This window comes from Empidonax traillii, unplaced genomic scaffold (genome assembly GCF_003031625.1).
Source record: "Empidonax traillii isolate 1590-97213 ecotype Southwest subspecies unplaced genomic scaffold, ASM303162v1 scaffold694:size336501, whole genome shotgun sequence".
NCBI lineage: Eukaryota > Metazoa > Chordata > Aves > Passeriformes > Tyrannidae > Empidonax > Empidonax traillii.
The window spans coordinates 78,409-102,341 of NW_020955887.1; the positions used below are offsets into that span (position 1 = coordinate 78,409).

At 40.4% G+C, this 23,933-nt stretch overlaps 1 protein-coding gene across 2 annotated transcripts; it reads right to left on the minus strand.

Annotated features, from left to right (window-relative positions):
* Positions 1–64: 64 nt before the first annotated feature.
* Positions 65–22,676, minus strand: MAPK14 (mitogen-activated protein kinase 14). Of its 2 annotated transcripts, none has more exons than XM_027899888.1 (12): positions 22,350–22,676; positions 16,122–16,251; positions 15,242–15,300; positions 14,759–14,870; positions 14,211–14,240; positions 13,749–13,796; positions 13,184–13,298; positions 12,041–12,112; positions 4,380–4,459; positions 3,759–3,837; positions 3,282–3,455; positions 65–2,444 (listed from the first exon to the last, which is right to left on the minus strand). In XM_027899888.1, exons 1-12 carry the CDS (start codon positions 22,463–22,465, stop codon positions 2,377–2,379), a joined length of 1,083 nt encoding a protein of 360 aa, XP_027755689.1. In that variant the 5' UTR covers positions 22,466–22,676; the 3' UTR covers positions 65–2,376. The 2 variants fall into 2 exon arrangements, with proteins under 2 accessions (XP_027755689.1, XP_027755688.1); XM_027899887.1 differs by lacking the exon at positions 4,380–4,459 and adding an exon at positions 6,433–6,512 and having other exon boundaries at positions 22,350–22,649.
* Between the last annotated feature and the right edge of the window lie 1,257 nt (positions 22,677–23,933).

Sequence of the window (23,933 nt, forward strand, 5' to 3'; positions counted from 1 at the left end):
GAAATTCACACCATGCTAAAATGAACACTTTAGTGTAAGAGGTTTGCAAGTACCATCAGTGCAGTAAATCTGAAAAATAAATTTTATTTTTAACCAGTGGTATTGTGACATCTTATCTGGTATAACCAATTACAGCAAAATTCATGGATAGAAACAAAATAGCAGATCTCTTCTTTCAAGTGCAGCATCCTGCTCAGTCTGCAGGCAGCTGACCAGCATTGCACTGACAGCAGGAGTGCATTCCACACGGGCTCCCTTAGGGACAGACTCCGAATGAATCATTGCCATTCACACACGCGCACAGACACACACGCACGCACAACATCTATATTTTTAAAAATTTTTAGCAATATTTCCGCATGAACTCACACTATAGCATCTACACATAAAATGGCTGATAAAAATAGTCTTGCTGTAGGTTTACATAGTATATCGACATTTTCATCTGAATACCCAGACTGCTGGTCCAGCAGAAAAGGGAGGTTTTCTGTCTTAATTTTTTTTAGGCTGTGGAGAGTTTTATCCTAGATATAACTACTCTCTTCATCTCAGCCCAGAACTTTATTAAATATTTGGCCTGAAGAGATAACTGGGAAGTAGCCTAGAAAGAATCAATGGCTTTGTCATCCATGTCCCATCCCTTTGTGCTGCCCCTTCAAACACAGGGCAAAAACACTACAAATGGTTCTTTTCTGCCCCACAGGTAACAAGAATACAAAATATTTCAAAAGCCTTTCTCCTCACATACACAGTGATGTGATAAGTTGCCCATACAGGATGCCTGCAACAAATTAATGTCTAAAAATGTCTCCTCCAGAAGCCCTAAAATTGGACTCCTGAACTCCCCAGCTACGGTTCTAGCACATGAATGTGCTGAGAAACCTCCCTCCTGCCAGTCTCTAACTCTGGGCATTTCACTCATGCAGAGTCCCGTAAAATACAAAATAGTTGAACCCTGTTTATATTCAAACATATTCCCTTCTCACATTTCCTTGGGCAGAGATCAAACTGCTAAGAAACAGCCAAGAAGCTCTTATCGGAGAGGGTAAAAAAAAAGACTTCTGGTAATGTTAGTTTTATATATATAAATATTTATATTTATAGATATAGACAGTGAAAGGGTGATTGTGTGTTTATGCATGCTTATTTCTTTGCTTTGGATTCCAATACTTCTTAAAAAATTCTTTTCAGGAAATAAGTTCTGGCACAAGATACCATAGCCGTTTCTTTAAAGAATGTTTTTTACACTTTATCTCACAAGAAACTCTCCCGCCCAAGCTCTCCTTCTCTGCAAAGAGAAGGTCAGAACAAGGAAAAAGGGGCATGTTTCTATATGCCATATATTATCTCCTTTCCTGTTGAATGGCAGGTATTTCCCAATGAGCTGCAGCAAAGGAGGAAGGGTGCTGTGATTTCATGGCACCAGCTCAGGTACTCAGTAAACATTTCACTGATGATTTAACTGCCCCAGTGCCACCCCCAAAAAATAAGGACAAAAATCAAGCAGCTCTACATGCACATTCAGCTACAACATGCAAAACACACCACCTTCTAAGAAACAGAATACACAAATGTGTAGCTAGCAAGAATCTTCTCCAACCTCTGTCTCTTGGGAGCTAAAGCTGGGAAGCCTCAGAACAAGAGGAGAGGAAAATGGAAAAACACAGGAATACCCAATCCAGGGGTATTGAGGCTGTTGCCTCAGAAAGTTATTTCCTGATTACACTGACTTCCTGCCTGGCTATCTGGGAGCCTTCACCCTCAAAAACAATGGGTCAGAGATTTCCTTTCCCTTCTCTTCCCATTCATTTAAGGCACAAACCTATTTACAGTTTAAAAAAACCCTCTTTTCATGTTCCAAGGATCAGGCATTGGAAGGCCTCTACATTCTGCTGTACCAGAAAGATCTGGATGTAAATCAGACACCTGGTACTGAACAAGGATGTTCCTTAACTCCACCTTCAGTCCTGAAGAAAACAGAGGACTCTCTAAGCCTATAAAACCAACTTTCATTATTTTGAGGTTACGTAGTTGTAGGAGAATTGATAAATGGCAATGATTGTAACCAAACCCTTAAATGTCAACTTCCCCACCTTGCCCCAAGCAGTGCACTGTTACTCTGGAAGAACTAAGTGCAGTCAGAACAGGTCTCCAGAGGCTTGCCCCAGGCTGTACACAGAATACAAGAGAGCATGCAGCATGTTTACATGGACTCAGCTTTCTTCCCTCCCCCCTCCCTCCCCAATTCAACACACACAAGACCCTTCCACCAAGGAGAATATTGTTGTGATGAGGCACTTGATCAATAATTGGAGAGTCCCTATGAAAAGGCCTTCCCTTCACAGTGAAGTGGGACAGACAGAAGAGAGCAGTTTCTCAGGACTCCATCTCCTCTTGGTCAAGCGGTGGTGGCACAAAGCTGATTACTTCATCGTAAGTCAGGCCTGGTGGTAAAAGTGTGACAGAAACTTAGCAGCAGTACTGTGACAGCAGTACTAAAGATATCCCTTCGTACAAGAAAACCTGCAACAACCTTAAAAGGTTCTAAAAACATGTTTTAATTAAGACAAAAAAGAAAAGGATGGTTACACTACTCTCAGAGACTAATATACACAATGAAAGAGCACTGACATGTGAATAAGTTTGAAAACATAAAGACATGAGCAACTTTGTTGCCTACACGTTTGAATGCTCCTAGTAATAACTAGTTTACCAGGGACTATCCTAAATATATGCATAGCATACAGCAGATTCACCCAGTATAAGGACCTATATTTTTATCACTTTCCTTTGTGCCTCTAATTACCAGGGCTTAGTTGAACCCCAGCTCATGGGGTGGAGCCAGCTCACAGGATGGAGAAGACTGAGGGGAGACGCACTGGGGTCTGCAGCTTCCTCCCAAGGGGCAGTGGAGGGGCAGGTGCTGAGCTCTGCTCTCTGGGACCAGTGACAGGACCCAAGGGATGGCTGGAGCTGTGTCAGTAGAGGGTTAAGGTTGGGTATTAGGAAGAGGTTCTTCCCCCAGAGAGTGGCTGGGCACTTGGAAGAGACTCCCCATGCAGGAGGGCAGTGGTCATAGTCCCAAGGCTGTCAGAGTTCAAGGAGCATTTGGACAACACTCTCAGGGACATGGTGGGATTGTTTGGGTTCTACAGGACCCCTGTGCAGGACCAGGAGTTGGACTCCATGATCTTTGTGGGTTCCTTCCAATTCAGGATATTCTGTGATTCTATTACCACAAGAGAAGCTAGCTGGCTCTCTCTCCTCTCCCCCAAACTTACTTTTCCATTCTTCAATCTCAAGTTCTCTGCTTTCAAAAGACTGGTCATAGGGGTCGGCCACTGGTTCATCGTCTGGATCATGATACTGAGCAAAGTAGGCGTGGGCCAGTGCTTCTGCTGCAGTAATGCGTTTGTCCGTGTCCAATACCAGCATTTTCTCCAGCAAGTCCACAGCTGCAAGAGCACCAAAACGGAAAGGATTACACAGTGAGATGTGTGACAGTGTATTCTGAAATGTAAGCTTGTAAAACTCCAACATATATGAGGAATCTGTAGTTTCCCAGGACCCACCCATCAACCACAATTTCTTCCTTTTACACCTTCAGCCCACACATACTTTGTAAACTTGAAAACAGTACACAGCCCTGTTCTGTACTACTACTGCAGTCAGAACAAAACTTTGGGAATGTCTTTGTGTCCCAGGACATGCTAGCTTCAGTTTCAGGAAGAACACAGCATTTAACAAACAAGTCTTACCCAGGGGATTGGCACCAATAAACACATTTTCAAAGTTCATTTTCGGCATGTAAGACAAAGACTGAATGTAGTTTCTTGCCTGTGGAAATAAATGCTCTGTTGAAGTATAATACAATCCAGCCACCAAGACAAAGTACTTTTCAACTCTCCTGAAGCACTTGTTACTATAGTCTGTTTCCTCGCTTTGCCTTCTCTTTACTTATTCTGACACTTACTAAGTGCATCAGCATTATCCTGTCCCAACTAGCAGGCACTCAAGACAGTAGAGGAAGAACTAACATTACTCGTAGTTCATGCAAGACTGAAATGCAAAGAGGTACAGCAAGAGCTGACTCCCTGGAGTCCCAGTAAGGCTGCGTGCAGTGTGCTGTTCACTGGGAAACTGCACAACACAGCACACAACACAAAACCAACTTACATCCACGCTCTCCTGAGTCTCAGAAGTCTGTGGTTGGGTACACACTGTCCAAATCTCAAGACTTCATTTAGTACAAAAATCTTGCTGAAGAGCAGGTAGTTGATTGCCCACCCCATGCCACATGCAAGCACAGAATTTATAGAGGAGGTGAACACTAAGTGAAGATCTGCCCTGCAAACCCCCCTCATCTGCTCAGATCTCACCTCATGGCTGGGCATCCTGTTAATGAGATATGCAGGGGGTGTTCCCGTCAGACGCATGATCTGCTGAAGCTGGTTAATATCTTAAGTGCCTAGTCAAGGGCTTTGTTAAAAACAGTGCAAAAACCATTTGAAACAGAAAACAGTTGCATACAAAGCATCTCTTCTGCAAACCACATGGCAAAAGCCATACAGGCAGGGCCCAATAATTTTTTCATCTGTCTGTGAGAAGTTAAACAATTACACTAGTGAACACTTGACACAATGGAGAATCACTGATCAGTTGGTAACTGCCAGAACAGGAAGTATTTCTGTTCAATGAAAGCACTATTACACTCCAACATGGTTGCGTTCACATTTCCCTAAACTTTTAAGCCATCAGAGTAGATGTTTCCTTCAGCTGAAGCTATGCCTAAAATTTTTCCTAGGCTGCTGCAGCTACATACAGCTTCAGGAAAATGAACAAAAATTAACACAGAAACAAGACCTGCATCCTCTGCATTGGTTACCAGCTTTTTTTTCCTCCTCACTGCATAGAAAGTGGTGCAAAGTTGAAAGTGGCTCACAACTGACACCTTCTGAACAGCTTTGAATGCACTTTGATATGTGGGCGAGGCGAGAGAAAGCAGTAAGTGCAAAATTAGCAAAATACTAGCTTTGCATAAGACAGCTGATGTCAGTGAACAGGGAAAGTGAGAGCAAGTAAAGTAATGCAGCAGAAAAACAATTTGTTATAGTGACACACTAAAGGCCCTCAAACACTTAATAGTTTTGCATTCCCCATACAATGGAAAAAATTGTAGAAAGTGTTTTACTCGTTTTTTTTAACACTCTTGTTTCAGACCTCAGTAAGAGTTATTTTTAACTATTATTGCACAATAAATATAATAAAAGACCTACTTCAACTTACATATGCAAACTAATCTTCTGCTTAATTTAGTCAACCTTTCAGTTTATATCTCTCGCTAATCCTCTACTTCAAACACCAGACTAGCCTTAAGGTCAGTTCACAGAGCAACCAAAGCAACCTGCATTATTCCGTTCTAACTTCTCCAAAGGTAGAACATCCCAGGGCTTTTTAAATCGGTGGGATATTCAGCAAGTTGACCAATTTATTCCAATTTGTACTGTACATTTACCTTCATTACACATAATCCAAGGCTAACCTCACATTTTGTATTTACAGTCACCATTACAAGAGCAGGAACATAAGCTGCAGCACTAAATCTTATCCCCACTCTCCACTGCTCTGATCCTCTGCTGTGCATCACAAACAGCAGTGACTTGCTGAAGTGATCTCTGTGCCAGCTCACTGTGGATTGCTACTCCCAACTGTTACGGCATCCCTTGCTCTAACGTTTATGCACTCCACAAACAGGTAAAATTAAAGGCCACTTTTAACACTGTCTTTGCAGAAGTTCACAATTCAAGATTAGTACAATATAGCAAATGGCAATATGGCTGTTTTTTGCTATTACCTTGATAAAAAGGGCCCCATATAGCAGTATCCTACATAGCACAAGTAGTTATATGCTCAGCAGACTATGCTGTGTGCCCTGGAAACAGCTGCTACATACAGGCATCTAAAAGGCATTTTATGCTACAAAAACAAAGATAGTGGCAGCAATGTTTCAGGAATTAATCACAGTACAGAAGGGACTGTGTGTGTTTACAGGATAACACGCTTCCATTCAGAAAGATCTCTGGGTAGGTAATCTGGAGAAGTAATAATAGAGAGAAGCCTCAAGCTTTTAGCTGTGAAAAATATTTCCCCAGTAATATCTGATCATACAATCCACAAACTGAAAGAAAAGTCATGAAGCAGTAGAATGGGAATATGAAAGGACAAAATCATACTGTGGGGCAGAGGTAAGAAGAATAAAGAATGCATACACATAGCATAAGAACTCAAAGCCATCCAAAAGCAAAGAATTACAAAAGAATTAAAATAACAGAAAATAAATCCCAACACATACTACAGAGAGACTACAGGAGAACAACACACAAACTTGGGACTTCTGAAAGGGCAGATATCACAATCAAAGTGTAAACTCACAGACTCTGAGGAGATTTTCTTCAAAAGCTCAGGCCCTGGGGTTCCAACGAGTCTCAAAATGAGCTTCAACTGATCAATATCTAATGATGGACCATAAAGGAAAATGCTGGGAGAAATCAAAATGAAAAGTGCAACATATCACCCTATTAATGTTGAAAATTAATTCCTACCAAGGCCTTGACTGAAAATCTACTTTAAGCAAACCACATTAATTCCTCTTGTTTACAAATGAATACCCCTTTTTAACTCCTCTCTCTATCAGACAGACTGAACATCCTGTCTACACACAGGTAACATGCATTGAATCGGTCACTGCATCCTTAACTATTTTAGAGCAGAACTCGAAGCTTTTGCCCCACTGGCACAGGATCAGTTCACATGCTCCCTTCACCCCTTCAGGCCCCGCACCAACATGGCCGCAGTTAGCAGGATTAGTTTGCATTAGTGACAGCTGAAGTAAAGCAGAAGGCAGAAAAGGGTAGGCACTAATATTAAAAAGAAAGCCAAGGCCTTTTGTGAACACCTTCCAAGATAATTTAGCCACTTCTAAAACTTAGAAAGTAAGAACATGATTGGCCCTGCCTGTAACCTCCAGCATTGCTTCACCTAAGCGTGGGGCCCAATTTTCCTAGGCCCAGAGCAGCTGGGCTGCTGGCCCCTGCCAGCCCTTGGGACCAGGAGAGCAGAGGGGCCAAAGCACCTCCCTTCTGCCCTCCAGACCTGCTGGAGCAGCAGAGAGAAACAGAATATGGGTTCAGGTTTAATGTATCTCTGTGGACAGCTCTCAGGACATAACACTGCAGATGCAAAGAATGTTTTATCCAGAACAGAGCTTCCACCAGGTCACATACCAGTCTGAGCTGTCCTCTTTAACAAAGCCTAAGTGACAAAATGTACAGATGAGTGGAGGAAAAAACAGGTCCATCAAAGACACTGTTTTATGTCTAAAACTCAAGATAGTAAGGAGACAAAGCATCTTTTTAAAAACCATTAACACATAATCTCCCTTCTTCCCTGAATTATCCTCCATAGTGATTTCAGACTGTCTGTAATGTTTACATTTGCTTTAATACCAAACTAATTACACATTTCCCTTTCAATAAAAGTAGTCTACTTACTAGACAACCTGTTTTTCTGGAATCAATGCCTTCCTGATGATTTAAGATACAGCTACCATTTCTTGTTAGAGTATCTTTTAATTTCAGTACTACAAGGAACTTCAAAAACCGTCACCTGTTTAAAAAAACAAACTGAAAAACAACAACTCTGAGCTCCTGTAATACTGGCAAACTGTATATGAAGCAAAATATCAATATTTTGCTGAAACCTTCACATTTTGATGTAAACTCTGGTCTAAAGTTTTACATATTACATAAATTAAAAGCCTTGGAAATAGTTTGTCAGAACAGATGAACTAACTTCTCACTTTTCAAGTTTCTTGGCCAACTTCTAGCTACTGAAAGCACTCCTAACCTAAGAGCAAATCCAATGTATCTAGCTGGATTTAGCTTAGCTGAATTGGCAACTCTTAATTTTCAATGCTTAAAATGAAATCAGAATATCCACTGGTGTAGGAGAAATAGCAGAGGGCACTACACTAATCACAACTGGCTCTTAAATTGGCTTTTCTCCAGTGCCATTTAAAACAGCCCTTACATCTTCCATTCATTCTTGTGCAAGACATGGTTGTGTAAATCTCAGACTGCTAACGTGCCTCAGAAGTCACATGCCATACTTAAATATTTAAATTACTTTAAAGGCATTAAAATCGTGTGCACGAGGCATGCCCACAGTATTGCTGCCCCATTTACCCCTGGAAGATACTCATGTAATATGCTTCAGTGACTTCTGAGATAACCGAAACATAGGATGTGTAACTGGCATGGCCACAGGCCCACCAAAATCCAACCCTGCTTCTAGTATCAGGCCTGCCATCTATAGCCTGCTGAACTGCACCATTCTTTAACTACAGGGCCTACCACTACCCAGAGAAATGAGCCATAAGCAATTAAAGATAGAAAAACGATGTAGCAAGTAGAAAGCAGATGAAAAATGCCACCACGTGCATAGAGAAGGAAAGCACAGCATGCAAACCCCAAGTGCCATCTCCAAGGTACTCCTAAGGACTGATGAGCCTCCAGTGATTCTAAAATTCAGAAGACAACCTGCCATCACCATTAGCATAAGACTGTAGGAGCTTATCAAGACAAAGCAAATTCAAAGTTTCTTTAGCTGCCACCACAAGCAAGAATAAGACTTAATAGAAGAATATGTAATTTCAGACTGGTTAGTTATCATGGGAGTCATACTACTGAATAAAAATAATAATAAAAAAACTCTTCAGAGCTTAAGGGAATACAGTCAACTTAAAACATATAGAGAAACACAATTGGCTAAACTAGTACAAACAGTTCTAGATATTCTTATTTGTACTATATATGATTTTATGAGTTGCACTGTCAAACAGAGTCAATTTTCCTACTTACTTGTATGAATCATTCACATTACAAGAGCTGCAGAATTTTAATATACATATTTAGCAGAAACTGATCTTGGTATAAGACAGATAAAATAATACCAAAAAAAGCCTCTATTTATGACTCACACTAAAAGTTCAAAGGACTATGAGTTTCACTACCTCATTTTTTTGTCTCTGACTAGTCTTTCTCACAATCTTGCTCCCCTTCTTCGCCTCCTGGCAGAGATCTTACCAATACTGGAAGTCCATCTTCCATCCAAATATTTCTACCCGTAGATTACAACACAAATAATTCAATTACCTTACATTCAGTTTTAAGTTAGGGGTACTGTAACAATACTGCAGAGTTAAGCCCATATTAACCATAGGGGTCTTCTTTCTGAGAGTATCTCAATTCTTGCTTTAAGTCAATGACAGCCATGTTCAGAATCTCTTCAGAACATTAAGTTCAGCATTAGTTTATCAGTGGCATAATCATCACAGACAGCACTGAGGATCATAATCTCAGAATACAACTTTATTACTTACCCAATTAGATGGACTGTACAGCTTACCCACACTGAAGCTTCTTACAAGTAACAGATGCATCTCTGGGCTGCATAAAGAAATATGCGATGGACTGTAAATAACATCATACCATTTCTGCCAGATTCCTGGTGAAAGGGACCAATACTTCAAACAAAAGAACCATCTGAACAGGAGGATGATCATCCTGAGAAGCCATTACATATTCTGTCACTCTCTCTTCAATTTTAGAAATGTGAAGCTCTAGAGTCGAGAAAATTAACATTTTGAGACCAAAAAGCAAGAAGAATTTCAAATTTTCAGTTGTCAGGAGAATTGCCAGCTTCCTGAACACACAGAAAGCAGTAATGTTGCCTCCAACTGCAAAGAGAATTTTCTAGAACTGCAGTGGATTTGGATATACTGCAAGAGGCAAGATTACTTGAGGCAAGCTAAACATACCTTGAATTATGTATGTTAATATTATTTGCAAAGTCAGTAAGTCAGCAGTTGTATAGTGACAATGCAGGAGGAACACAGGCCTCAGCAGATCTGCAGGTACAAACAAGTTATTAAGAGCCCAGAACTATCCAACAGCATCTAAACCTGGAAAATTTCTTTAAAACTTTCTTCTAAAATCATGCATATATTCAAAGAGCCTTCCAAGACAGGAAGAAACTAGAGCCGACTTATCTTACTTCTGCTTGCTGTCTTTAGGTATCAGCAAAACTGGGATGAAAGCTGACAGCTTGGGTCCTTTCTAGATCCTTGGGTGAGTGTTACATGCACAAACAAGATTCTGAACCAAGGCTCCTCCCCTTATAGTTCTAACTTCACAATCAAAACCATATACATTTACTTGAAGTGGGAAACCACACACACAAACTGTAAGTACTACAAAGTTTTGTCTAAAATGAGAAAGGATTGGGCCTTATTTTTCTTAAATCTCACCATATTTTCCTACATCTTAACTCAGAACAGAAAAAGCATTTAATTAAAAAGCATTGCTGCCATCTGCAAAAGAAATAGTGCATTTAAAGTAAACAATCACAAGCATCTGCTGGGAGATATAACTTAGTGAAGTACCTCATTTTGACAGAGCAAACAATTTAGGTCCTAGAAGTAAACTCTATTTTGCATTGCAGATATTATTGGCTGTAATTTACAGCTAAGAACATAGTTGGAGAAAAAAATTCTCAGGCTTGGAAGATCACTGTTTTGTTCAAGTCATAAAGAACTCATCATGAAGGATTTGTTACACATTGCAAAGCCTATTAGCAAATATTTTAGTTGCAAGTGTCAAGATTTTTAAAATCTAAAGTGCCATTGTTACTAGAGTCAAATAATGGCAACAGCTGAAAGACCTTTTGCTTTGTTTCAATCAACAATTCTTGATCTCTCAGTTTTTCTTGAAAGAAACAAAAAATCTGTTCAAAGCAACCTACACATGCTCAATCAGTGGATAGAAATAGAGTGACTTTGTTTCTAGCTTTGAAGCCACTTTTGTTTTAGCTCAGTTTCTGTGTGACAACAGAAATATACAGCAGAGATGACTACACAGTGGAATACAACAAATTCAACAAATTATGAGATGAAGACAACCAGACAAAGAGGGAAGAGGATAAAGTTGCAGCACACTGAAAAGGGAGGTGAAACTGTGTCAAAGCTGGAATGAGAGCCTTTTCCCCAAGATGCTTTCCAAAAGTAACACAGTAAACAGAAACCCAGCACTTCCAACACTAGTTTTCTTTTCATCAAGTGCTAACATATATGAATTAACAGACATAAATACTAATAAATTAATAAAAGCTATTAAAATAAACAAACCATGGTTGAAATAATAAACTTTGGTAGAAGGTGGGCAATGTACTTTTCTCTGGCAAATAAAGTCCTCTAGCAATGAAAAACCTTGCCAGTAGTAAATTACCCTGCTGTGCTGTGTGCCTGAATGGAGAAAAGTTGTTAAGAGCAGTAATTAGCATCAAGCCTCAGTTCCAGCTTCCTGGGGAAAATGTGACCAAATCTCACAAACTCTTCTCATAAATGTGCCAAAGTGTCTTACCCCGTCCACTTTGATAAGGCAAAAAATAAATAAATTTTGAAACGACGTTAATTCAAGCTTGATTTTTCATATCAATACGAGCAAAAGAAGGCTCACAAGTCTGTTTACTTCCAGGCATGGAAGCAGAACCTAAACATTTCAAAGCAATTTTAATGAGAACCTTGACACTAAAGAATCTGCAAACCCACTGCTTTCACAGCACACCCCCAGGACAAAGAGAGGCCAGAAGGGATGTTTCACATTTGCTAGAAACCCGAAGCATGATAGAATTCTCAGCATACAGCCATGCAGGTATTTTCTACAAACTCAACTAATAAATTTAAATAAAGGAAAGTAACTCCCAAAAACAAACAGTATGTCAGTAATTCTAGTGATGCTAATAAATAGGAATAGATGTGCAGCAAAATCAAGAACTCACCTCATCGTACTGTAATAGAAGCCATTAATTTGAAAACAAACAAAAAAAGTACACAACCAAACACAGAACTTATTTTCTTGCCAAGTATGTGAAGATGAAGATCTCTAACTTCCATTTCAAAAAATATATTACTTCTAAAGGATACGGTCTGTACCAGGGAACAACGTTCTTCCAGTCAACAATTCAGCCATAATGCATCCCACTGACCAAATATCAACTGAACAAAATAAAAGAGAAAACAAAACATAATGCATAAAAATACAATCTCAGTAGAATCACCCTGTCCAACTACTGCAAACAACTCCACCTTTAAATAGTCTTATGTCATTGAAGCAATCTGAAATACATTGCAAGCTTACTAATACAGTTCCGTAACTGTGTCACCTAAAACTTGTACCAACAACAGAATACTAGACCAGGCAACTCTTCCTTCCAGAGCATAACATGAACACCAAAGAGCTGGGGAGGAATCTATATAATCAGAGGACAAAACCTGTCCAAGACAACTCTGAGGAATGAATTTGCATGTCACCTTACATAAATTCTACCCAAACAACCATCAACTATTTTACCAGAGATATAAGACAAGCCCATATACATGCAAAAGGAAAGAAAAAAAAAAAAAAAAAAAAAAAAAAAAAAAAAAAAAAAAAAAAAAAAGGAAAAAGTATTGATGTCTGAAATTGGGGTAGCACATATATTTGGTGCATATGCCGTCCTGTACAAGACCCACTCTCAACCTTTGATTTTTCTTCTCTGCGCCTGATCTGCAAGTAGGAAGTGAGGTGTGTGCTGGATAGAAGATACTCGAAACTGTGAGGAAGATAAAACTCTGAACAAGCGGCTAACAAGAGAGAAAAGGATAGATTTATATACTTTCCAATCAGTTCTTCACAGCATAACTGCAGACATTTTTCAGTGTATTCCCAGCAGCTTCCTAGAAGCACACCTTCTCCTCATCCAGATACATTCCAGTCACTTACTTAAAAACTACTGTGCTAGGGAAAACAATGGGTAAGTGCTGACAATATTTTACTGATTGCCGTTTCAAAGGCTCAAATTTAAATTAGTCTTGTGAAGGCTATCACAATGATTCTTAACTTACATCTGACAGACTGTGGTTCAAATACCAATTCTATGGCTTGCTCCTTTTAAGCTCTCTTACTGAACCATAATTACCATGACTGCTGACTTACGCCTTCAAATGGAAGGGAGCACGTACAAGGACAATCTCTTTGTTCCCCATCATTCAGAAACTGAAAAGCCTTGTGTTAGTTAGAGGCATCACCTGTCTGGTTGTAATGCATCCAGTTCAGCATGATTTCAGGGGCCCTGTACCACCGGGTAGCCACATAACCGGTCATCTCGTCATCTGTGTGTCGGGCCAAGCCAAAATCCAGGATCTACAAAAAAAGACATACACAAACTACTGCAGTGGAACAATGGAAACAAGCTAGAGCAAACAACCAAGCAATCACTGGAACGGGTAGAAGAGAGGAAGCGGAGCTGCAGAAAACAGATCATGAAACCAGATTTCACAACCTGTTAAAATACACTAGCCTAGAATGGCATAGGACTCGACAATAAGAATTATGTCTCGATATCTTGTCTCCAAAGCAACTAAACCCAAACTAAATCTATTAACTCTTCAATTTCATTATGATTCATTAGAAACACAGAAACAGATACAGAAAACACATCCTTACATCCCTTTACAGCTGGAAAGCACATTAGTACCTTGGGCTACAAAGTACTTTCAAAAGGCATTATTCTGACCCTTTAATTGCAAGGGACATCCACACAGCATTCACTCAAATCTCACTCAAAGCAATCAGATCTTGTGATTACATTACCTTTAGCTCACAGTCTTCATTAACAGCTAGGTTACTAGGTTTTAAATCCTAAAAATTAAACATCAATAGTGTTATTTCACAAGTCTGAAGTAGATAAAAATATAAATGCAGATAGAAATATAGATTCTAACTGAGTGTAAATATCAACTCTGGGTAAAGTACTTTATGGCAGAGTCAGAGATGTCACATATAAGCAAAAATGCATAAAAGATTATTGCAAAACCAGTGCAATATATGTATATTTAACAGAAAAGCTGCTTCACAAAGATACAGGCTGAACATAGGCAGAAACAGAAGTTACAGATCTTGATAACCACTTCCCATATTTAATCTTTTTATTATTTAACCAAACTAATTCTTGGAAAATTTCTTCTGGATTCAGTCAGTGCTAGATTGTAAAATTCTGTGCTTCCTTTTTTGAAGACGTTTTCTGTAAAAAACAATCTTAGAATTAATACTTACCCTGTGTATTATGTCAGCTGAATGGATGTACTGTAAAAAAAAAAAGAGGATAAATTTTATATAACAGTCCCAGTAGCCTCCTTTTCGTTTCTTCAGTAGAAAATACTGCCCTACCCCAGCCCACACAATTCAAATGCTACAGCCTGTCTGCAGAAGGAACTGACTGCGTGTCTGTGAGTTTTAAGTAGGTAGGTGTTCCAGTTTGTCTTTCATTAGGAACACCCAGGAGCGCTGTCACCTGAGTGGAACCACAAAAGTAAATGAAACTGAAGAAAGGGCAAATTCATAGTCAGAGCAGATTAGAGGGCATCAGTTCATAGTTTTCCAGACCCTGGCCACACGAATACACAAAAACGATAGGCAACTTACTGATACAGAGCTCCAAAGAGCTATAAAATGAAAGAACAATAATACAAAATTATCCTACGATACATTAGGAAAGTTACAGAAGCCCCACTGTGTACTCATCTGAATCTCTGAGGATAAAACACTCCTCAAAAACTTGCATCTCCTGTTGATGAGCACTGGGGTAGGACAGATGCATGTACCTTCAGTCCCCGAAGAATCTGGTATATAAGAAACTGCACATGGTCATCGGTGAGCTTCTGGCATTTCACAATGTTGTTCAGGTCTGCTCCCATAAGGTGTGTCACCAAGTACCTATTATCAGAAGGAAACGTGGGCTGTGAAGCAATCTCTTCAACAGGATTAGGATAAAAACTCCCTATGCATCTCCAGTAGCAGGGCTGACTGTCCCAAACCATGCTAATGAATGAAATATATCCACAATACTTTAAATAATGTAGCAGAATATTACGCTGATTCAACAGCACTGGTCAATAAAACATACCAAGTGAACAAGTTTGACAAGTCCAATAGCTTAGGATGTCCTAGTATCTTTGTGCTGGAATTCAGAATTATTTGTGAATGAGGGCAAACAAATTAAGGTGTCAAGTATTTCTGTTATAATCTGGGAGACATAAAAAAGATACAAAAGGTATTTTGTTGCAGTCTTCAGAGAAGTTACCTACACATCATTGAACTCTTCTAGTGACTTGGCAGGGGTGAACACATCCAACAAGCCAATCACCTAGAAAGAAAATAGTAAAGCTGTGAAATATATTCATAGCATAATATGATATAATTACTAAGATCCTTCGTGGCATAGAAGCTACTCCTTCCAGTAGATGTTTTTATTTCCATCTGCTCAGTGTTGTGCTTTAGGCAACCTAACAAGGCCTTCTGAAACTTGAAAATACAATGCAGACACACTTGAGTGCCCTGCAGGTTCATTTACTTGCTCAAGATCATAATGAACTAGACTACATACAGGATATAGAAAACCACCTTATGCTCGAGCCCCTTAAACTGCCATACTTTCCATTGTAGGAAAAGCCATCTAATTTCCACACCTTCACCACCACCCCTTTTTTCCTCCCTATTTTACCTACAGGAATCTAGTGAACATCTACTTCCCACCCTTCTGATATAGGCAAGCCAAAACAAGTATTAAAAACCACTAAAAACAAACTTTGGGGTTTTCTTTCTTTAGATAAATGCTTAAGATAACAAAAACTGCAGTTTACTACAGCAAGCAAACATAAGAATGTGACATCACTTGTGTCCCAAATCCTTAGGATAGCATGAACTTGCTAAACTGTAACTTAAAGATTATATTCTATAGAATATTAAGATTTTTTAATACAAAATTGGTATTGTGGGATTTTTTGGGTTTGGTTTGGTTTTTTTACTCTGCATGCTTTTTTACAACTATCATCCCTTGGACTACTGCAAGCTTTGTGTTTAGCATTAGGAAAAAATCACATACAGAAAGATCTTAAATACAATGATACATGCTCACTGGATAGTCCAACTTCAGATAAACATTTCATATCATCTCCTTCAACTTACATTTTCGTGTTTCATGTGCTTAAGTAGCCGCAACTCTCGGTAGGTCCTTTTGGCATGGATGATGGACTGAAATGGTCGGGACAGCTTCTTCACAGCCACACGCAACCCAGTTTTTGTGTCAAAGGCAGAACTACAGCAAAGAGTAATCAAATTATCCAAATGAGTTCTTTATAAATGCCTTCAAATCCACATTTAGAAACTCTAGATAGCAGCTACCTAGATACTGAATCACAATCAATGTCATTTCTCCAATGAAAATAATTTGTAAGTCTCCTGGTCCATAACCTGTACTCCCACCCAAAATCCGCACATATTTACACAACTGTTGGTTTCTACAGAAAATGTTTAAAAGATGGGTCTTGTCCATACAGTAAAGGGAAAAAAAGGAAATGTTTCTGACTTTGCTGTCCTAAGTGCCCTTAAACTAAATATGTAATAAAGCTCTGGAAAGAGGAAGAGTACTTGTAAATATTATCACTATTCCTAAACACACTTTCATATGCCACACTTCATCACAAAATGCTATGCTAAAAATACTATCATTCATTGATTTAAGTCCATACAAAAATCCAAAATTTATGCCTAGTAAAATCAATTATGACTGCTGTTAACTACGGTTGAAGCTGAAACCAAATTTCTTTGGTAAATCACATCCAATCCTAAAGTTCTGTTATACAAAAATGCACGTGAATAAATAATAATTAGCTGCACATTATCAAAACTTGTCCCTTTAGCAGAAACTTTGTACAAACAGGTTTGGGGTTTTTTATGCTTTGTAGTGTAAAATTATCTTTTCTTAAGTAAGTCCTTATATAACTTATAAAGCTCTGGTCTATCCAAAAAGAAGAAGGAGAAAGGGAGGATGTGCAATCAAGGTAACAAGTGACTCAAGATAACAAACATGGGGAGAGTATGGAATGAAGAAGGTCATAGAAGTACAGTATTTGTTTATTTTCCTGCTGCACTATGACTCAAGTGAACTCCTGTTTCCATTTAATAATGAGTATGAACAAGTTCTTGATAAACATCAAGTGAAAAGGAATGATACACATTTATAAATGTAAGATGTGAAATGTAAAGCTCAACTAACAGAAAGTTCAAAATCAATCAAAAAAAGTAATCCTAGAACAAACCCACAATTGCACGTGTAACCCACAATGCCCACCCCTGCCAAAGGTGCTATTTGAAATAAATGCAGTTGTCATTTATTCCTAAAGCAATCAACTAGAATTAACCTGCAAAAAGACTTCTTAGCTCAAAGTTGCCTGGTTTCCAAGGAATTTCATAAATGAGGTTCATGAGAAACAGGAAACACAGTATCAGCTCACTTCTACAAACAGGGATCCCTTCCCCAGGTCCTGCCAGAGAATGGAAACACCCACTGGGCACAGCGGAAGAACAGTATCTCCTTTTCTGTAAAGGGCATACACACAGTGGAAAGAGCTCTCTAGAAAAATTACAGGAGTACAGACAGCAGGTCACTGGAGCATCAACCTGCCACAGGTGAATTTCTCAAGCTACATTATACTGGCTCAAAGAATGCCCGTGAGCAACTACTTTTGCACACAAGTTATCCTTTACACCTCACTCAGCTTGAGTAGACAAAAGAAGCCATTAGGTGTTCATTTTTTACTCTTGATTTGAAATCAGCAAGTTCTCACACACCACTAGAAAAATCAGTATTTAAGCTGCAACACTTCATGAAACATACACACCATTTTGCAATATACCAAGATCCCTAATTCGGCCTGAAATTACATCGACAATATTTTACTGATACATAACGTGTTTTCTAGGACTTAGAGCAAAAATAGGATTAGTTATCATAATTCAACACATGCTGTTGTGAATTAGCCATGAATCTTTACCAGTTTTCAAACATTTCAGGTAAAAAAATGCAGCATATACTACTAACTCTTTCATACTGAAAAGGAGATCCCCAGCATCTTAACCACTTCCACAGCTCCTGAGTCAAATTTCTCTCTTGGTTTCCAAAATATTTCAGATATTTCTATTTCCAAGAAGATTTCAGAGCCATCAGACATAACATAAGCTGTTTCAGGGTCCAAATCAAATTCAATTTCACCTTTTTTTTTTTTTTTTTAAATGACAATTTTTGGGGCTGTATCAAGTCATTATGCTGCTATAGTAGCTGTACAATGCCCAAGGGGAATTGCAATCAGCAGCACCGCAACAATGACACTGTGCACAAGGCCAGGAAAGAAAGTTTTTTATTACTGCACATTCACAATTTAGACTTACTTTAAAAGTCAGAAGACTAAGTTTGGTCATATTTGAGGCCTAAAGACTATTTCCCTACAGATAAAAGCATGCTGAGTAATTTTCTGCCAATATAGATAATTTGCCTAATGGTTCTCACAGAGCTACAGGACAGTTGTCAGTTGGAGAGCATTTTGAACATGAATCTGGCTTCCATCACAGACTTAAAAGAGCTGCATTACACTGATCATTTTTCAGCTAACAAAACCCAACTGGATAAAAAAATTGCATGACCTACAGTTTTAAATCCCTTTTAAAACAGGATCAGTGCAAATTGAGAATTTATCATACATTTTTTAATCTCTTACACAGTACTGTGCTATGGCAAATGAACTGCATCCACCTCATCCTAAGCAAGCTAGAATTACAATTCTAAGGTAACCTGAATTAAATCCAAAACATGAAAGGTAGAATAAAACAAATATTTTAGAGAATCTATAAATTGATCCAACTTAGAAGTAACAGCTGAAGTAGTCTGAGGAACTGAAGCATGCACAAAATTACTTATGAACACAACTTATTTAAATACTGGATAATCACAAAGATTATTTTGCAAAGCCTATTTTGCTAAATAGTATGCTGCACACTGCTAGTGCAAAGGCCCAAGCTGAGTATCTTCAGTGGTACCTCTGAAGTTAATTTATGTACCCCTAATCACAGACAGAAAAACATAGTTCTTAATACCTGACAGTTTATTATTAACAGCAGTAACTTCTAAGTAAAATCTGTACCTGCATTTCAGTCAGGTACCCTCCTAACACACCATCAAAGTTGTAAATCTCATTTTCCTCTGCTACATTAGCTTCTGCTTCTAAGAAAGTTGCAATAAAAATCTTCCTATAGGACAGATGTCCCCACACTAATTTCACTTCTTAATACATGAAGTTCCCATAAAGTTCAAACTACTTGTCAGCACTTTCAGAGCTCTGCCCATGGCTTTTCTGTGCCTGCCCTTCTGCTACTCGATTCTCCCTTCCTCACACATCTTCTGCTAATCGTGCCTGTATGGCTGCTTCCTTCCACTCAGTTTTGTAGTTCTTTTCCTATCACTCCTCACATATTTACCACACCTTACAGGAGAAGGAGGCACCTGTCCCTTCAAGCATATACATGCTTTGGAGGCACCTGCATGCTTTGATGAAGTATTAGAAAAAAATCCACAGAGGAACTGTTACGATAGAGGTGATATTTAGGCTGTTATTTCATTCCCTCTGGAGCCTAATGTTTTAAAATTTCTTAAACCCACACATTTTTCTGGTAATTATCTCAGTATCCAAGACATTCAGACTCACTGTTAGTGCAACTGTGGGTTGAAATGGGAAGAAATCACAGGTTTTGGAAGGATTGTATCACCTGATAGTCTACCAAAAAAAAACCCAAAAAACAACAAAACAACCAAATTTTAAAAAATCTTACACGAGATTTTGAGGAAGAATAAATTTTGGTTGTTCAATTGCTTTCCAAATTAATTAAGGCCATACAGACAGCTTGCAAAGCAATTAAACCAGATCCATTATTTTACACAGGTATCACTTTAGCACACAAACAGCAGCTGCTAAAAATACAACAATGAAGGAAACTAAGAGTATACCGAGTGTGCCTTCACAGCATCTTAGACACTGATGGCAAAAATTGTCAAAACACTGCTTTGCTTAGCTTAGAACTGGCTGAACTAATGCCACGTGCCCAGACTTCTCACCAGCACACACAAGAAACAAAAGCAATCCTCCAACTAACCTGTGAGTCACCCATCAATCCCATCCCTGTTTAGCAACTTCCCACTGCAAGATGTTGTATTGTCTAGGCCTCTCTCCTCCTTAAATGAAACAATATAAGACTGATACATGAGGACCCCTTTTTTTTCCAGTGTAGGCCTGGTTACAAAACCTTTTTCACGCAAAAAACTATGCTGTATGAGCATACAAAACTGCTGCAAAAATAAATGAAATACCATTTCACACAACAGATGCCACATGACTCCACATGGGAGGATACATACAGATTTTTCTCCAAGTTTTGGAACTGATTCCCACTTGCATCTCCACATATTTCCATTTCTTGAAATAGATCTTGAAAAATACCTGAGCTGGCCATTTGAACATCATTCTTCCAACACCACGCACCACCCTCTGAAAAAACCTGCAATGTTTGCTCCAACTTTAGGCACTTGTCTCAGGCTACCTGTAGAAAATGCTTCTCTCTCCATCCACTGACTACACAATAGTCAAGTTCCTGTATTAGGGTATTCCGACTTAAAACAGACATTCAAAGAACTCAACAGCTCCATAGTCTAAGTAACTCATCTACTGGCTTAATTCTTTCTTTTTTATTAATTTTCCCCTCCACTTTCTAGAAATCCCTCATTTTCAAATGCCATATCTTGGCAACTAAATAAACAACAGAGCATTTTCTTTCATTTGAATAAGGTAATGCAGCCAACATATACCAAAGTATATTTAACCATTTGGTTTAAGGGTGGTTAAAGCCTCACTATTTACTATCCCAACAAAGATACACCAAACTCAAAGTCACAAATAAAACGAGGTAAATTTTTACTGGGGAGAAAAAAGAAAAAATTCAAAAGGGACAGAGAGCAGAACAAGTCATTGCAGGAACATCCTAAATATGAAACACCACTTGTAGCTTAATAAACCTACATAAGTATGTGAAGACTTGTGTTTGTTGATTTTTTTAACTTTGACATACTTTCCATATCACTAGTCTTTTTGAACTATATGTTTTCTGAAACCTATTTTTAGGAGAACGTACAGGAAGCTATTAACATGGACTGTAAAAATGCTCGTGCCACATGTTTGAAATTGCTTCTAATACAACACTGTTTAATCTGAACACGGTTACACAATCTTTGAAAGTTTTGACACAGCAAAACAGGAAATTCATGATGCAAACTCTTTAGTTACTGGTTATGAAAATAAGCTTTGGAACTATTACACACACAGAGTGGAGATTGTGGGGAGGGGGAAAAGAAGAGTGGGCTAGACAATATAGAATCAGCCTTAAAATACAATGTACAAGGCACTAAGCAAATTAATTTACCATTACATTTCAGGAGTTACATAACTCTGTGATACTTACAGGGGTATTTATCAGCTCCATCAACAAGGCCCTTCTTTCACCAAACAAAACCTGTCTATTCCCTTCTAATCAAAACCATTCTATGATTTCACTAAAAAAATCAAAAAATCAACAAGTATACTTATTAATCTTGCCACAAAACTGAGCAGTCTATTTTTCTTTTATGAAATGGAGGCATTTGCATACTTGAGGCACAGCATTTTAAGAAATGCATGTCACTTCAGCTCAACTTACCAACAATTTTATAAGAAGACATTGGTACTTGTACACCCACTATAACAAGTCAGGGATACAATAACAGTCCTCGTAGCCTTTCGTCTACTTCTCCCTGCCTACGAACAAATTCCATTTAAAAATGTAATTGCCTTAAATATAATCTATCCCTCCAGAAAGAAACTGCAACAAGAGCTGCCAGGACCTCAGCTCTACAAAGCCAGCCAGGGGGGACTTACCAGGCTCCATCCCTCTCCAGCCCCCACCTACTAACTGCAAGAAGGCACAGTAAAATACGTCTATATGAGATCATTCGGGGCGGGGGGCCTGGGACGATACATTATTATCTTCCCCTCCAAACATGTTTCAGTGCCACCTGCCATGTGGTGCAATCCCCAACGCATTCCAAAGACAAGACTGCGGCTTCCCGGCAGTACCGCTCTTAAACCGTGGGGAAAAATGTTTAACAGGAAACTGGTAAGAAGCTGAGGGAGAGGAACCCCCAAAGGACAAGAAAGCTCCGCTCGCCGCAGTGCCCGCCCCGCGCGGATCCCGCCGCGGGTCCATGCAGGGCGGGGGAGGGGGGCAGCGACCTAACGTGACCTCCTCCGTACACCCCGGTCCCCTCCAAGCACTCACCAGACGGAGCCGTAGGCCCCGGAGCCGACCGGGGAGAGGTTCTGGTAACGTTCGGGCACCTCCCACACCGTCTTGTTCAGCTCCTGCCGGTAGAACTTGGGCCGCTCCTGGGACATCTCGGCTGCGGAGCAAGCCCCACCTGGCCCGGCCCGGCCCGGCGGGAGGGGGAGGCTTTGCCCGCGGCTGCAGCAGCACCGACACCGCCACTACCTCCTCCTGCAGCCGGGACAACTTCTTCCTTCCCTCCTTCCTTCTCTCCTCCGTTCCCTCCCTTCCCCGCCTCGCTACTCCCCAGGCGGGGGCGGCTCCGCAGCAGGGACGCCCACGCGGCCGCCGCCGGCCCCTCACGTCCCGCCCGCCCGCGCTCCGCGCCGCCGCTGCCCCCCCACTCCGAAAGACGTGGGGGGCGATGCCGAACGCGGCTCTCCCTCCCCCGGGCTAAGCCAAGAGGGGGTGGATGGCCCCGTGAGGCGCGGAAGGGTTCGCACAGCAGGCAGTGAGCGAGGCGGAGACGCCGACGTGCGGGGCGGGGACACAAACCCGCCGCAGGTAGGACCGCGTAGGCGACACTGCAGCTGCTTCCGCCCCGCCCCGAGCGGCACCGGCCCCGAGTACCCGTACAGCCCGGGCACCGGCCCCGCACAACCCGCAGCGCCTGGGCACGACCCCGGACACTGGCCCCGCACAGTCCGCACGGCCCAATGCTCGTCACGACCGCGCTCGCGAGAGCTGCCGTGCCAAGGACAGAGATGCCCCAATATGGAGCGCGCGCGACGGCCTCTCGCGAGAGCGGCCCCGGGGGCAGAGGACGCGGTGTGGGCGCGCCGGAGTTGGGCCGGGCCGGGCCGGCTTGGGCTCGGCTGCGACAGTCGTGAGCTCTGCTCGGCTCTTCTGCGGCCGATGCATGAGGCTGTACTAGAAATAAAAAAATAAAGAGATAAAAAACCGTACCTAGGGCAGAACTTGTGCAGGCGCAGAGTGAGTAACTGCCTGCCAGGGTGTATCCCAGGGGAGCTTTAGTGCTTCTGAAGTCTTGCAAGCCATTATTAATTGTTGTTGTAACCTTCCTAAGGAGAGTTTGTTCGCTTCCAGAGGTGTCAAGCCAGGAGCGATGGGGAGAGCTGAGCTCTCCTAGCACAGATTTCTCAGTGCCCTGATCTTTCTCTGTGTGTTTTGACAATAAACTACTACTCAATACTGAAAAAGGCCTTGCAATATCAAAGATAGGAAGTGCTTGTTTTCAGAGTATGTGTGTAAGACTCAATGAAGTCATTAAGTGCTGCAGGTTAAGCATACTTTGGAGTGGAACGCATGGCATCTTCTGTACTAAGTACAGAATATCACAGCAAATAAACTGTTAGGGATTTGTGTTAAAGGCCACTTAGCTGTTGATCTCAAGCTTAAGAAAGATGAGTCTTGCAATAATATGCAAGACAGACACGTTCTAGATGGGATATGGAAGCTTGCTTTTAAAACATTTGCCTTCCCATGTCGAAACCTTTCTCCTTCTCTACACAGTGTAACAGTGGCATCTGTCTGTCCTATGTTGCTGTGAGTCATTGTAGTCCAAACCACGGGAGTGAA

Coding starts and splice junctions, on each gene's coding strand:
- MAPK14 (XM_027899888.1), bottom strand. CDS start 22,465: ATGTCCCAGGAGCGGCCCAAGTTCTACCGGCAGGAGCTGAACAAGACG. Junction 14,241..14,758: donor AGATTCTTCGGGGACTGAAG/GTACATGCATCT, acceptor TTTTTTTTACAG/TACATCCATTCAGCTGACAT. Junction 12,113..13,183: donor GATGCATTACAACCAGACAG/GTGATGCCTCTA, acceptor TATTTTGTTCAG/TTGATATTTGGTCAGTGGGA.